Source organism: Castor canadensis, chromosome 7, assembly GCF_047511655.1.
Source record: "Castor canadensis chromosome 7, mCasCan1.hap1v2, whole genome shotgun sequence".
Lineage (NCBI taxonomy): Eukaryota > Metazoa > Chordata > Mammalia > Rodentia > Castoridae > Castor > Castor canadensis.
In genome coordinates, this window is record NC_133392.1 from 37,780,166 (window position 1) to 37,796,894 (window position 16,729).

Consider the following 16,729-nt stretch of genomic DNA (forward strand, 5'->3'; position numbering starts at 1 on the left):
TTCATCAAAGTACATTATATATTCATTATGGAAATATTATAATGAAACCCCTTTGCACAATATACTTCAATTAAAAAGAACAGTTGGCCCCCAAATTTCAGAAATTTCAAGAAGACTATTTGAAATATGGACTTGCATCAACCAAGGATAATATGAGGCCATTATGATTGGCAAGACATTTGAAAATATTATTTTATTTAAAATATTTTAGTTTTGTATTGTTTGTAATATAAAAATGTTGATATAAAGTTTATAATAAAATATCTAAGTTTACGTTAAAAAAAAAAAAAAGAAAGAAATCAAAAACCCTTCCTAATAGTATCATACATACATAACCCAGGAATGCAGGGAGTTAATGTCAGGGGTGAACTCAATCAATAAGAAAAGAATACAGAAGATAAATTATCCCTTCCTCTTCTTGGATGGAATGTCCTGCATTTATAATAATTCATACAACCTTTCAAAGGGCATTTGAAATTGATCAATATCAAGCAACAGCTAACTCAATAACTCACCCTCATATTGCTCTCCCAAGTTCCCTGTCTCATTTCCCTTTTCTTCAACTCAGCTTCTGAGCTTCCCTAAGATTATATTCCTAAAAGTAGTAAAACATATGATTATATCTCTGACTCTGTTTTTAAGGAAACCCAAGCTAAGATACACAGAAAGTTTATAATCTTACGCAGAGAGCAGAAGTCTGAGACTAGATCTTGATCTTCTATAAAATTTACCTATAAATCACCTAAGCTTTATCTATTTCTACATGCAAGCCAATTGTGCATTACCAATTTCTCACTTGGTATGCATGCTGCTACTTTTAAAAACTGATGATAGTAATCACAACCATTGGGAAAATAAAACTATAAGGCAAAAAAAAAAACCTCACCCATAATCTGATGCTAACATGCAATAACTGCCTCATTAATGTCTGATCACATTTCCATCTAGTAATGTAAATACATTTCCAATTATGCATGATCATAGCCCTGTTTAACAATATAGAATGGAATTTCTTATAAATAAAAATATTTAAAAACAGATTATTACATCATTTGTAAATCTGCTATTATAATGTAATAATGTCCTTTCTGTGGGAATTTTAAGTCTGATTTTTTATATTTTATAAGTAATAGCACATATGTTAAATCTCTGACAAGATGTCTATCTTTATAAATATGAGACACTTCAAATAACGTTTGTGTGCCAGAAGACCCAGGTCCCTGCACTCCCCATGGCACATCCAAATCCTGTTGATGAGAGATAACAATGTCTCCCTCAGTGCAGTTTCCTGGAGAAGAAACCCAAAACAAGTGCTAAACTCTATGTAAGACTAACTTATACCCACAGGCACTGTCAATCAAGATGCACCTGAGGGAACAACTGAACTTTGAAGAGGAGGTTCAAGGGTGCATCAAACTATTTTAGCAATCTTAGAATAGATGGATCATAAGTATAAAATGAGAACAATAAATATTTTAAGGTGGCCAACGGTGACATAGGTCTAATAATGTAGCCTGACATGCTAGCTTATGCCTGTAATCCCAGCACTAAGGAGGCTAAGGGCAGGAGGATGCAGAGCTAGAGGCCAGCCTGGGCTACATGTTAAGTTACAGATAACAGATATTCCTGCTCTCAGGGCAATTCCAAGCTAATATGGTTGGCTTCTCTGCTCAGGCTCCACCTTTTGCTTTCAACTGTAATAACATGTTTTAAAGGTTTTAGGATAAGCATAGTACATTATATTTACCTAGAAATGAAAAAAATGTCTATGTCATCACTAAATAGAGAACACTTGAGTACTCTTATGGTTCTCTGGCCCATAAGGTACAAATTCTGCCACTGTTCTTACTTCATGTGCCTTCCCTTGGACATTTCTACTTCACCAGTTTGCCCTACCATAGATGTGGTTATTTCAGTCACTACTACATTTAAATATAATTTTGTGTACTACAGGAAAATTTTACTTATAATTAAAAAACAAAATCAATACAGGGGGGCCTAGATGTTGGAAATAGCAGATAAGAAACTTAAAATAACTATTATAAATGTTATAGAATCTGACAGAAAAGGTAATCAGTATGCATGATATGGAATATTTTAGCAGAAACAAATTATAAAAAACTATCAAATGGAAATGCTTTAACTATCAGAAATGTAGAATTCATTCAAGGGTCTAACAGAAGGCTGGACATGGAAGAAAAAATGGGCCATGGATATAAAGACAAGTAAACAGAAATTATGCAAGCTGAAACACATACACCTGCAAATAACAGGAAAAAGTGGACACAAAGTCAATGATCAGTAGAAACACGTCTGGTAAATTTGAAGACAGTCCAAAATTATCCAATTGAAACACAGAAAAAGAGTGAAAAAGAGTAAAGGAGAAAAATTAATTTGAGACAACACTAAGTAATCAAACATACATATAACTGGAAGTTCCACATAGAGAAGGAAAAAAAGGAGCAGAATAGCAGAAGACACAAAGGTAAAAAAAAATTTCTAAAAACTGATGAAAGACATAAACCTACAGATCCAATACACTAAACAAATTCCAAGTAATGTAATTACAAAGAAACATACCTACTCATATTATAGTCAAACTTAAAACTTGTGTACACATTTCAAAACATACAAAAGCAGGAAAACTATCTCCAACAAACATGTAACTACAATAAATATTAAACAATGTTTATCATACTAAAGGTAATTAATACCAGGCAGAAGCCTGGATCTGCAAAAAGGGAAAAACTAACAAAGGATAAATTAGCAAGTAAAAAGAATCTGCTTTAATTATTACTCATATGTGTGTGTGCGTACTTCTGTATAGTTTATAGCATATGTTACAAGTAAAACCTATGACAATAGAGTTCAACAGTCAGGATTGGGACAAATATAATTGTATTATTATTTCATTAATAGAAGGTAAACTGTGATCAAACATACTATAATTTCTAGAGGAGCCACAAAGAAGCTAAATAAAGAGAGCTAGCTAATAAATAGACGATAAAAATTTAAATTTAAAAATAAAAATATTTTAAAACCTTCAGTACAAAAAAAGAAAGAAAAACAAGTGAGAAGTGGCTGCAACTCTGAGCAGGGGAAGCAGGAACCCAAGACCGACAAGCTCTCGGTAGGCACCATTGCCGGATCACCACCACCAAAGTAATGAAGTGCAAGATCCAGGCCCTGCCTCAGCAAGCCAGTGGTACAGAGGAGAGAGGGCCAAGCACCACCAGCTTGGAGCGGGGGAAGGACCCAGACAGGTCTGAAGCTGAGGTGGCCTCCTTGAACCACAGGATCCAGCTGGTTGAAGAGGAGCCGGGCCATGCTCAGGGCACCTGGCCACTGCACTGCAAGAGCTGGAAAAGCAGAAAAAGCTGCTGCTAAGAGTGAGAGAGATATGAGAGTTATTGAAAACTGGGCCCCAAAAGATGAAGAAAAGATGAAAATCCAACTCAAAGAAGCTGGGCACACTGCAGAGAGGCAGAAGGGAAGTATGAAAAGGTGGCTCGTAAGCTGGTGGTTACTGAAGGAAACTTGAAACCTGCAGAGGAACAGGCTAAGTTGGCAGAATCCCGTTCCTAGAAATGAATGAGCAGATCAGATTGATGGACCAGAACCTGAAGTATCTGAGTGCTACTGAAGAAAAGTACTCTCAAAAACAAGACAAATACAAGAAAGAGATAAAAGATTCTTACTGAGAAACTCAAGAAGGCAGAGACCCATACTGAGACTGCTCAGAGAGAGGTGGCCAAACCAGAAAAGACAACTGATGATGTAGAAAATAAGCTGAAACGCATCAAAGAAGAGTCCCCCTGTATACAAAGGATGGTGGATCAGAGACTCTGCTTGATCTGAAAAAGAAGCAGAGCTCTCCACTTCTGTCCTGTCACTGCTACTCCCTCTAACCCCAACTCTGCCAGAGGGCAGCTGTCCAAAGCTGACCTTGAAACTAAAGGCTGATCTTTAACTGGTAGGTGGCTTTCTCCTTTTGCCATCCATCTAACCTCTGTTCCTCAGATCTTTTTCACAAAACTGTCTCTGCCTCTTCCCTATGAGTCCAGCTAGCCTAGAGGCTGAGTACCTTTGGGAACAAAATTAAAGGGAATGTGAACACAATGCAAAGTGTCTTTAAAAGCATGTCATATTGGGCACAATGGTACAAGCCTATAACCTCAGCTATACAGGAAGCAGAGATAGGAGGATTACCGTCCAAGGCCAGCCCCCAGACAAAAGCACAAGACCCTACCTAAAAAATAAACTAAAACAAAAGGACTGGGTGTGTGGCTCAAGTGGCAAATTGCCTACCTACCAAGCATAAGGCCCTGAGTTCAAAATTCAGCACCATCAAAAAGATACTAATATATCTAGAAAATTACTCTAAATATTTAGAAATATAAGCAATATACTTATAAATATCCTAAGAGTTTTTAAAGATCACATGGAAAACTAGAAAAAACTTTAAGCTGAAAGATAAATAAAAATGTATAAAAAATTGTGAGCAGGCATGGTGATATACATCTGCCAATCCCAGCATTTAGCAGACTGAGACAAAAGGTTCTCAAATTCAAGGCCAGTCTGGGCTACACAGTGAGAACTTGTCTCAAAATGATTTTTGTTTTTTTTTAAATTGTGGAATGCAACTAAATCAGTGCTCCAAGAAAAATTTCTATCAAAAAATTTCTTAGCATTTAAGAACGTTATCAGATTAAAGGACAGGTTAAAACATGGCTCAGGGGCTGGGATGTAGCTCAGTGGCACAGTGCTTGCCTAGCATGCGCGAGGCCCTGGGTTCCATCCCAGCAACAACAAAAAAAAAAAAACAAAAAAGACATAAAACATGGCTCAATGGAAGTAAACAGACCTATACCAAAGTACATCGTAAGGAAATTAAAGAGGACAAACAGAAGGTTCTAAAAGGTAGGTCATCATAACAAGGGATGAGGAATCAGAATGGCTTCAGACTTCAAACTTCCCAATGGCAACTCTGGGAGATGGAGAGCATAAGAGATAGAGAGAAGGAAGAGGGAGGCAGAGAGGAAGAAAGACAGGGAGGGTGTGTGTGTTGAGACCACTTTGCATACAGACCTTTGTTTCTAAATACCATTACTGTCTAAAAGGGGTCCTGGTACCTTGGAGAATGCTTGTTTCTAAGAATGGGGCAAGAAAAGGCACAATGAGAACCAGGAACATCTTATTGTACAATAAGCAATAAAGTACACAAAAAAAAATGAGGGCATAGGAACTGGCTTGAGTGGTTTCTCTAGCCAAATCTGTATATCAAATAGAATAATGACAATAATAAGCTATGACATATTTTTTTAAAATCTATAAGTTCACAGCAATAATCAGAAGAAAAAAGCAAAGGGGGATAAAAAGGAAAAGCACTTCTTTGTATTAAAAAAGTCAACTAATATTTTTTAAAGCCACTATTTTATAGCTCCAATATAAAAACTGAGCAAGAATCTTAAAACCACTGGGTGAAAGGTTATTAGAAACAGGACTCAAAGTATCACTCCACAGATTATTTATTAATTTCAAGAGAAATATGTACCTTTTCAAGAGAGATTTAACCAAATTAACCAATTTAGCATAGACTACAGCCTCATGACGTTAAATACCTACAGCCTACAAATGTCATATATAGAGAGGTACATATATCACGTACGTCATACCAACTGGTTAACCTGAATCTAATCATGACGAAACAATTAGACAAATGCAAAGTGCTCTAAACTCTAAGAACTGACTGGACTTTTTCACAAAAAACAATGAAAAGCAGGGGACTGTTTGAGGTTAAAAGGGACAAAAAAAAACACATACCAACCCATGTTTTCAGGGAGGAAAAGAAGATATAAGACATTTGGGGGATAACTGGGAAAATATGAATACAAATATTATATTATTGATAAAAACAGACATGTTGAATCTTTAAAATATGAATATCTATGATATGGAAAAAAGGAAATATATTCATAGTATATACATAAAAGAAAAGACTATCTTTTGGCTTATCTATTTAAAGAAAAAAATCATTCTATTTATTAGTACCAACTGGTAAAGCCTAATAAAGTCAATATGTAGCACTATAAACAGGACATACACAAATCTTTGACTATAAATTTATATACAATGTGTGTGATAATTATTAATAAACCAAGAAAAAAATCATTATTTCCCTAGTCCAAATGTGGTTACTTTAAAATTGTTCATCTTAAAGCATTTTAAGCATCATTATATCTAAAGCTCCTATGGCAACCTATAACCTACTTGAGCTTGTTTCTCATTTGTCATGCATTCGTTTGTGTTATAAAATAGACTATGAATTACACTAGCCCAGATTGCCAAAATAAACTGCCTACACTTTACTTTCACTCCACAGTAGGTACTTAGCCCTTGACTGTATGCAGTGTTAGTATGTTAGTAATTTAACAAAAATTTTCTGAGTCCTGTTGTCTATTTATTCTTTACCAATAGTATCAATTTTTGATATCTTTATAAAGGACAAGGATTCATAATAAATGGCCGTGGTTTGCTTTATTGAATAATTCTGATAAGTAAATTGTTAGTGTGAGGTAGAAAGCAAAATTCACATGATTCATTATATTTTATAGTAAGTTTAGCTATACTTTTGTAATGAAAAAATCTTTTTTAAAAATCTTATTTAAAACAATAGGAAATAAATAAACTCACCTTTTTGCATCCATCTGTTCTTTTAGCTTACTGTACATTTCCAGCACTGCATTAAAAAATATTAACTTTTTAGCATTCAAAATAAAAATACTATTTTGAGACATCACAATAGTTAAAGCAGGCAATAATACATTGGAAATTCATTGGTCGTCTCTATACTTCTGAGTTAGGCTGATATTTCCAAATAAATGTTACACGCTTCAAGTAAATGAAACATTTTATATATTGAACATTTTATATTTATTAATATATTATATTGAGCCAGGAACACTTGCATATGTGATATATTTAACTGAGATACTAACCTAGTAAGAATTGCCCTATTCACAAATTACTATTTCTTTTCAAAAGTGGAATTAGAAGTTTGGGCTTTAGTTATCTGAGAGAAAAAACTGAGTGACAGTAAGATTTATTGATTTTGATCAGCATACCAAATAACACAACCATCTTATAATCAACTATACAGAAAATTTATACCAAATCTACAAAGAAAAAATATCAAATGCTAACAGAAAAGATTACATTATGATAAAGGTAGAAATAACTCAGCAAAACATTTCTGTTCATTTCATCCTTTGTACAAAAGTCCAGAAATGCAATTATTGAATAAAATTATCATAAACTTCAGCAAACTGATAGTTATCAAAAAAGCTTTAATGCAACTACATAGATTATCATTTAACCTAAGTAGAATTTCGAATGCTTAAGGTTTGAAAGTAAATCAAATTTTCCCAGACCAGAGCAATGAACAAAATTCTTTTCCAGGTTTTCTACTCCCAAGGGTCTCCAAGTTTTCAGAAGATAGTTTTCACTCATCTGAAAACTATAAAACCTTCAATGGTGGCTAACTCTATAGCTAGCCCTAACTCTAAAGACTTGCAGGACCCTCTGCATATCTCCATCATAGCTCTTATATCATAATGTAATATTTCTTACATTTTCCAACCAAAGCATTAGAGTGAACACATAACCTCGCACAGATCTGATGCTAAAAGCATAAGCTTTCTTTCAAGTCACCTGTTTTAATCTCAATGACTCATGTAAATTTCACATCTACTTTATTGTTTACATATTATTTCCATATAAAATTTGCTCTTCTAAAAACAATCAGGTAAAACTAATATACCAGAAAAATGCATTGTTTATGCTGTTAATTCTTATATCCCCTCCTACTCCTCTGAATCCAAGGAAGAGTTAGGCAATTCTGTAATTGATGACTTATTTATCTTTATTCACATTAGCCTTCAAAAGCTGGGACTATATCATTTTCAACTTTATAGTTCCAATACCTACCAGAATGCCTGACACACACAAAACTTTATGAGTAAATAATAAGACAAAAGGATGGACAGAGAAAAGGATGTGACAACACAAAATATTTACATGAACTCAGAGTTGTTGTGGGGTTTTGAAGTCAAAGACAGTAACAATAACAAAAATGTAACATCTACTTCTCTCTGTTTCAAATAGCCCACTAAGGGAATAGTCTGAATTCAATTCTTTGTCACTTCATCAGTACACAAAATAATAAAGCACAAAGCACTCAAATTTAGAGGTTGTTTTCATGACTGTTACAATCTGATGGTGACAGAGATATTTTTAAACATCATTATAAGGAAGTAGGTTTCTTAACCCTGAAACCTAAAACAATAAGCAAATATTTTATTTATTCAAAGTTAAAAACTAAGTAGACTTTCATTGACTCTAAAAAAGGAAAGTTATTGTCATAAGTGAGAAAACAATATAATTTCTTAGCTGATACAATCTGCAGGTAGTTTTAACAATTTGTATTCTAACTAATCTAAATTTATAACACATAAATATTGCAAAAATCATCCTACTTCTCTGGATATAGGAGTTTAGGTTCCTTCCTTCTAAAAAAACTAAGTTAAACTGGACACTGAGATGGATTTAGCTTATAATTTTAAGGGGAAAATAATATATACCTCCTTCCATTTGAAAAAGATGCATCCAACTTATATTAAGTCCAGGTAAGGAAAATATTAGTTAGCTTCTTCACAATTTATATGATGTCTCAGTAATATCTGAACCCTCACAGAGTAAGTCTTTCCAAACCGTAAGAGGAAAAAAAAGAACAGAAAAGACCTAGCACTTTGATGTTTTCTTACCTTATCAGCAAAATGACATTGTGAGCAAAGCAAAACCAACCTGTTAAGTGACAAACAGAAAACAATGGAAAACTAGAGGTAAAAAAAATTAGGCAAATTAGGCAAAAGCGAGAAAATGTAAATCAAAAGACACTCTTGCCATAGGAAAGTATTCTGAGGAAAAAAAAAATGTGGGGGGAGTAGAGGAGCAGCCAAGCAGGGAGCTACAAATGGCAAACCAGGCAGAGAGGAAATGGAAAGTCAGAGGTTGTTCTAGGAAACTGATGTGACAGGTAATCAAAGAGGGGCTTTATAAAATAACAAATTCATGGAAATTCAGGGAATAGTGGGAACAGGAAAGGCAATCATAGGCTTTGTTGGGAAGCAATCACCAAATAATCTGTAATTCCCATAATAAAGAATGACTATATGGTATTATTAAATTACAATTTGAAACAAACATCATAAAAGGTAGATAAGTTTAACTCACCTGGAAGGCATAACTGCAATTTTTCTACTACAGTTATAATATTCCTCTGCTGAATTCTACATCGGATAATATCTTCTGTTTGGATTATTATCTTAGGAAAGAAAAATATGTTCATAATTTTAAATAAACAATTAAATAGCATACACATATTGAGTACACACACACACACACAAACAAAAAAAAATCTGTCATTTTCTTACCTCTTTTCCAGCATCTTGAAACCTTCGGTTGGTATCAGTAACTTGCACCTTAAAAATAATTTCACCTTAGTTAGACAAACATGCATAAAACTGCCCTGATGTAACTGCTCACCCTTGTAATCAGATCATGCTTCATGAGAAACTTAGAACAAAGAAATGCAAATTCAAATTAACTCTACAGCTTGAACTTGAACTTTTGATTGAAAAGGGCTTTTGTTAACTTCAATTACTTATGACAGTTCTTTTTAACAGATTCTGTGGCAAACTTCTCAAATTTACTCAGGATTTTTGAACTTTACTTGCTTCTCTAAGTCTGTCAAACAATTCAAATCAGTGACCCAATTGACCATTGGTCCCTTTTTGATAACTTAATGAGGTCTATGTGCCATTTATTGTCTGTAGGAAATGGTGATTGCATTTTATGGTAATTAATCATTCATACATTGCTGAATGCAAACACTGGGTGGTTGATTAACATCAAACACAGAAATCTCAATCCATAGCAACATTTTAATGCTGCAGGTGCAGGCAAAGCTCAACCTCAAATTTTCCCACATATTAAGTGACTCATTAGGTCATCACAGTAAGGAAGCACATTCTGGGTTATTAAAAATCTCATTAATTTCTGAACAAAGATGCTCAGTGACCTCATTGATGCTGTATTTGGTCTCTTGTTATCTGAATATCCTTTCTATAATGATTTTCTAATCATAACCTTTGGATTCTGTCTACTAAGCACTTTAAATGTAAAGAAAGACAAATAGGACAATTCTTAACAATTAAATATTTTATATTTGAACTGAACAAATCTAGGTCTTAATAAATAATGTTTTTGCTTCATGGCAGAAAATGTACACCAACTATCTTGAAGAAAATTATGCACTGATGTTCAACTTCTTAACACTTTTAAGAAAAGTAATTTTGAAAACAAAATCATTTTACAGTAAATTTTTAAATGATCTTGAAGATAGCTTTTCATTAATATTGTACGGTTAATGAAAAAAAAAACTCCTAAACTACAAATTTGGACTTTCATTATATACATTCCATGCAGAGAAAGGAATATCCTATTAAGTCAATGCATTATTTGCTTTAGAAAAGAGATTACTGCTGTCATTAGCATGACAATTATGCTAATAGAGCATAAAGAGCATTCCCAAAAACATACACTAACTTACATTTTAAAAGCACATTTAATAATGACTTACATAGGTACTATAATAGTTGTATAATTTAATAAGAATAAAGGCAAGCAGAATTTAATACTTTTCCTACCTTCAGTTTTTCTGCATCGGTCCTTACTTTAAGGAGTTCTGTAATAGCATCTACAAAACCCTGATGATGAAAATTACACATCTTTTCAATTTCCTTGTCATGATTACGAATGCACGCATCTAACTTTTCCATAAACTTCTTGTGTGCATTTGGTTGGTCATCATACACAGACCTGTATGCATATAAGAACATTAAATTTAACTTTTCTGCTTACCAAAAGTTTTTCTTCATTAAGTTCATTCTTTGCAACAACTGAAGATTTAATCTCCAAATAAATAAATGAGTCGGACGGTACTGCCTTTAGTAAAAACAATTTAGGTGAAAATATCATTTCTTTTTTTTTTTAGAAGTGTTAAGTATTCTTTATTTGATATACATATAAACCACACTAAAATGCCTTTCAATAAGTAAAAGGCAGGATTTTAAATACAGGGAATTCTGTTTAAATTGGCATAGTCAAGAATAAAAATACAGACACTGCTTCTTTATCTTCAACCATTGCCTTTAGCAGATTAACTAAAACATAGACAAGTCTTACTTGGTTTTGAGACAGTGAGATTTTCTCAGTATTTAAACATATTCACATAACAAGTTATGTAAACCTAAATATAAAACCAATGTTTGCTAGGTTTTGAGATGGTGTTCTCCATCTTTGTGAAAAGTTGAACATCACTAATTAAGTTCAATCATATCTTTAGAAAGGGAAAACAGTGACAGTTATTTACTTAACTGAAATTATTACTTTAAAAGAAGACCGTATTCACTGAATGACAAGTCAATTTCACTTAAATCAGGTCTGTAAAAAAAATATTGTGTAAGCCATTCATGATCTGAATTCTGATGTTATGAGATCAATTAAATTGATAAAAAAGCTATGAAATGTTTCTGCTTTGTAATAAATAAGGCAGTAGCTATTACTTGTTATACTTTTTTTGAGATAAGCTATCCAGTCTGTGCTTTCTCCCTTCCTCTTAATGCCAATGAAGATAATTTTTGTTCCAGGATATACTTTTTGGGAGTCTCCAAATACTCCTTCCATCAGTGTATCCTCTCTCCAAGTGATGCCTTTGTTCTTATTGGCATCTGTGTAAGAGAATCCGGCAGCTTGACCTGTCTTCTGCCCAAACAGACCACAGAGTTTTAGCCCAGTCTTGTGCTTGCCATCCTTTTCCACGATGTGACACTGGGCATACTTCTGAACAAAACTCTTCTTGAGTTTCTCAACATCACTCATGCACCCTTTCGTTGCTATCACAACGAAGGAACCTACTTAGAAACTGGACATCCCAGTCTCTAGCCCAAACACAGGCTTGTCATTTCTTTTAACACGTTAATATTTAAAGACTGTCTAGGAGCGGGGCCTGTGCTGCATACCCAATCAGGGCAATACCTTTACCTACTAAGTGTGTTCTAGGAAACTAGCAGCTACCATCAGGCTGCAAGACTGGCCCATTCAACCTCAACAGTGACCTGGCCAATTTAGGGGCCAGGTGTCTAGGATGCCAAACTTTGGGGCCTACTATCTGCACCTAGATGAATTTTGTTCCAAATGTCATCTTTAGTCACCTTACAGACGAAAGTCACCTAGAGCAGCTTTGACATGCAGGTAAGGTATCCGGGCCAGTGGCCATAGCAGGAGCCAATAAATGTATTTTTCATCTTGAGGCTACTGAGAACCCAGGGGCTTTGATTAAAAAAATTCGGGAGAATGAGATGAAAGTTGGCCTTGCCATCAAACTAGGAACTACAGCTGAGTATTTGGCACAATGAACTAATCAAATAGATACTACGGCCTTGTTATGGCAGTGGAACATGGGTTTGAAGGGCAGAAATTCATGGAAGATATGATGCCAAAGGTTCACTGGCTGAGGACCCAGTCCCCATCTTTGGATATAGAGGTCAATGGTGAAATAGTTCCTAACACTGTCCACAAATGTGCAGAGGCACATGATATGATTGTGTCTGGCAGTGCCATTATGAAAAGTGAAGACATCAAATCTGTGATCAACTTATTAAGAAATGTTTGCTCAGAAGCTACTCTGAAATGGTCTCTTGATGGACAAAACCTCAGGAACTCAGTGCTTTTGCTCACAAAACCTTTTATTTCTGGAAAACAGGGACACTGAGTATCAAGTCATATTGCAATTGAGGCAGTGCTGCTTTTCTGAGCAATTCTTCATTCCAGTCTATTGTGCAGAATGTCTAAGAGGTTAGAAACTGGTGTGTATAGCTACACTTTCAGTGATGCAACTATGGATTAGTATGATGAAATACTGTGTTTTTACTGAGAGAATCAATTTTTGTAAAGAGTAAAAATATGGCTGTATTAAGGTTACAAACAGAAATATATCTTAATGTCTAAGGAGGGAATATTAGCAACTACAAAAAAAAAAAAAAACCTTTTCTGTATTTTTAAAAAGAATGTTCTGTGTTCCCAAGCTATTTTCCAAAAGCAAAGGAAGCCTTTATGTTTTTCCTGTTTCATGTCATTTGTGATTCGTTGATATGCTTAATATGAGTAGAGTAGAACTAAAAAAATAAAATCTTCAGTGGGATGGCATAAATAGTTTTGTATCTGAACAAAGTTTTTTTCACTTTTTACCTTACATTTGATTCATTAGCAACTATAAAAACAAAAATAACCGCTGGGCACTGGTGGCTCACACCTGTCATCTTAGCTACTCAGGAGGCAGAGATCAGGAAGATAGTGATCTGAAGCCAGCCTGGGCAAATAGTTCCATGAGACCCTATCTTGAAAAACCCTTCAGAAAAAAAGTAGGGCTGTTGAAGTGGCTCAAAGTGAAGGCCCCTGAGTTCAAGCCCCAATACATCAATAAATAAATAAATAACAAAAAGACAGAAACCCTCTACATATATCACTAGGTATCTGGAAATAAAGGTATGAGGTTCACAAGATGTAGACCAAATATAAATCTTTAACATACTAAAACTCAAAAAAGAATCACTGAGTGAATGAATGGTTAAAGAACATATGAAGAAATTCATGATTTCTAGTAGCATTTACAACATCAGAACATTCTAAGTAATTTATACTGTTTAATCCTCACAACAAGCCTATAAAGTAGGTATTATTATTATTATCCTTGTTTTATGAATGAGCTACAGATTATGTAAGTGCCTTAAGTTCCACAATTTGAGAGTGATAACTGGAATATGAATCCTGGCAGTTTGACTCCAGAGTTCATACTCTCAAGTACAAGGTCATATTGTAGCTACCATAATGTTCTCCAAAAATGACACACACATGCCTACTATATCTCAGATCCTACTATTTCCACCTAGAGGACACCCCCTCCCCCACTCACTACATAGTAAAAGGCTAACCCTGCTCCCTGGTTCCTGGAGTGCAGCCTTTGAAATCTCCTGCCTGACAAATATCTTTGATAACTTAATAGTTTGATTGGGGGGGAGGGGTGGGTGGGAGCTTTTAGCTTTCCAGAGGCTGAAAACTAAGATCATCAAGACAGACACTCAGCCATGTGTACATGAGCAGGTAGTCCAATCTAAATATCATATCCTAATAAAAACTCTGGCTATCAAGGCTTGACTGAAGCTTCCCTAATGGAGAATTTGTTTGAAGTGTTGACATGCTTCATTGCTAGGAGAAGTGCTTACTGCACAATGCCACTAGAAAACTGAAAGCTCATAACTTAGAACTCTAGTATACCCTGCCCCGGTGTGCCTTATCCATTGTTAGTTTTTATCTGTATTCTTCGCTGTAACAGACAGTAGCTATGAGAATAATGGCTCTACCATATCAGAATATGCCATATCAGTCATTCTCACAAATTTTGAACCTAAATGTGGTCCTGGAGACCTCCCAAAATACACTCTACCCTATCTGTTGCCCATTGTTTGAGGTTCAAACAATGGGCTCTATTTTTTCCAACAGACCTTTGCCAACCATTTCTATGCCAAGTATATCTTCTCATCTTCAGGATAGGTAAATTTATAGCTCTTTACAGTTACAGTTGACATATAATCATATATTACTTTGTATTATAATTTAAGTGTTTTGTGGGTACATCATATATTTTGTTTTCCCAAATATACCATAAGCTTTTTGAGGGCAGCATCCATGTTTTTGTTCTTAATGACTACTTACTATAATACTAGAGATGGTAACATAGGGTTGCAATTATGAAGAACTTGGGCTCTTCAAAAGCTCAGCTAGAATGAGACTCTGATCTTGGACATCTTTCTATGTATGCTACTCTCTTGATCTTGACTTGTAGCTTTAAAATCCATACACACACACACACACACACACACACACACACACTCCCTTCTCTGCTTTATATTTATTTTTTACTTTCTAAAATAAAAATTTTTTACTGTATTATGCTTACCACTGTAGAATAAATATACTCTTTTATGTATTTGTCTGTCTTCCCCCACTGGAAAGAATATAAAACACATAAGGTCACAAAATTTTCATAGTTTGTTCCCTGTTCAATCTCTAGGCCATAACAACAGAGAATATTTGTCTGGTTTGTTCCCTGTTGTATCCCTAGCTCTAGAACAATATCTATGATACAGCAGATGCTTAATAAATAATTGATGATGAATGGATGAAATCAGAAAGGGAACTTACTAGCTATTCACACCTGACCTTTTTTATTTTTTTACTGTTGTGCTGGGTGGGGGTATTGTGGCATTTACCAAAGTTCTTACAATACATCAAATATATCATACTGAATTCACCCCCTCCACCATTCTCCTTTATTCCCCCTCCCCCAATTCCTGGAACAGTTTCAACAGGTATCATTTTTCCATTTATATAAATGTGTACACAGTATTTGCACCATATTCACCCTCCCATGCTCTTTCCACTCCTCCTCCCCCCTCCCACTGGTAACAACCTACCCCCAGGCAGGATCTGTTCTACCCTCCTGTTCTCTAATTTTAACTGACTTCTTTAAATATTAACTTTCTCAACCATATAATGGCAATAAAAATAGTACCTACAGTAATGAACAATTGGAATTTGAAGTTAAAAATCACAATATGGGACATTAGATCAAGGGCAAATACAACAAGGGGATTGGACTTTGAGCACATGATAAAAGCGAGAGCACACAAGGGAGGGGTGAGGATAGGTAAGACACCAAAAAATTAGCTAGCATTTGTTGCCCTTAATGCAGAGAAACTAAAGCAGATACCTTAAAAGCAACTGAGGCCAATAGGAAAAGGGGACCAGGAATTAGAGAAAAGGTTAGATCAAAAAGAATTAACCTACAAGGTAACACACACACACAGGAAATCAATGTGAGTCAACTCCCTGTATAGCTATCCTTATCTCAACCAGCAAAAACCCTTGTTCCTTCCTATTATTGCTTATACTCTCTCTACAACAAAATTAGAGATAAGGGCAAAATAGTTTCTGCCGGGTATTGGGGGGGGAGGGGGCGGAGTGGGTGGTAAGGGAGGGGGTGGGGGCAGGGGGGAAAAATGACCCAAGCCTTGTATGCACATATGAATAATAAAACAATAAAAAAGTTTAAAAAATTAAAAAAAGAATATCACTGGGCTAGGGATATAGCTCAGTGGTAAAGCACTTGCCAAGCATGTTCAAAGCCCCAGGTTCAATCAGCAACACCAAAAAAAAAAAAAAAATTAAACTAGCATCACCCAAAATGAAATACTTAGATATAAATCATTTTAAAAGTACAAAATCTACAAAACTCTGATGAAAAGAATCAAATAACTAAATAAATGAAGAGATATTGCATGTTTGCAAATAGGAAAAAACATTGCAATGATGTCAGTTCTTCCCAACTTGATCTATACATTCAATGCAATTCAAACCAAATCCCAGCAAGTTATTCTATAGATATCAACAAAGTGATCCTTAATATTCTATAAAGAGGGAAAAGCTCTATAATAGCAACATAACAACAAAGAAAAACAAAGTTGGAGTACTGACAACTCAAGATTTACTA

At 34.7% G+C, this 16,729-nt stretch overlaps 2 protein-coding genes and 2 pseudogenes across 10 annotated transcripts in view; 2 read left to right on the top strand and 2 right to left on the bottom strand.

Annotated features, from left to right (window-relative positions):
* Positions 1 to 16,729, bottom strand: part of Exoc6 (exocyst complex component 6) — a 210,817-nt gene that overhangs the window by 152,856 nt on the left and 41,232 nt on the right. For 8 of the 9 annotated variants that reach the window (XM_074078754.1, XM_074078757.1, XM_074078759.1 and 5 more), the window contains exons 2-5: positions 10,767 to 10,938; positions 9,492 to 9,539; positions 9,292 to 9,382; positions 6,694 to 6,739 (exon numbers count right to left, since the gene is read on the bottom strand). In XM_074078754.1, coding sequence (XP_073934855.1) covers positions 6,694 to 6,739; positions 9,292 to 9,382; positions 9,492 to 9,539; positions 10,767 to 10,938 — 357 coding nt within the window. Of the gene's footprint in view, positions 1 to 515; positions 687 to 6,693; positions 6,740 to 9,291; positions 9,383 to 9,491; positions 9,540 to 10,766; positions 10,939 to 16,729 lie in introns of those variants that run through there. The other variant, XM_074078762.1, reaches the window with a different exon arrangement.
* Positions 3,166 to 3,858, top strand: LOC109690712 (uncharacterized; annotated as a pseudogene).
* Positions 10,952 to 16,180, bottom strand: LOC109690717 (cytochrome c-like). The gene has a single exon (XM_074078763.1). The coding sequence runs from the start codon at positions 11,998 to 12,000 to the stop codon at positions 11,590 to 11,592; it is 411 nt and encodes a 136-aa protein (XP_073934864.1). The 5' UTR covers positions 12,001 to 16,180; the 3' UTR covers positions 10,952 to 11,589.
* LOC109690716 (ribulose-phosphate 3-epimerase pseudogene) lies at positions 12,195 to 12,892 on the top strand (annotated as a pseudogene).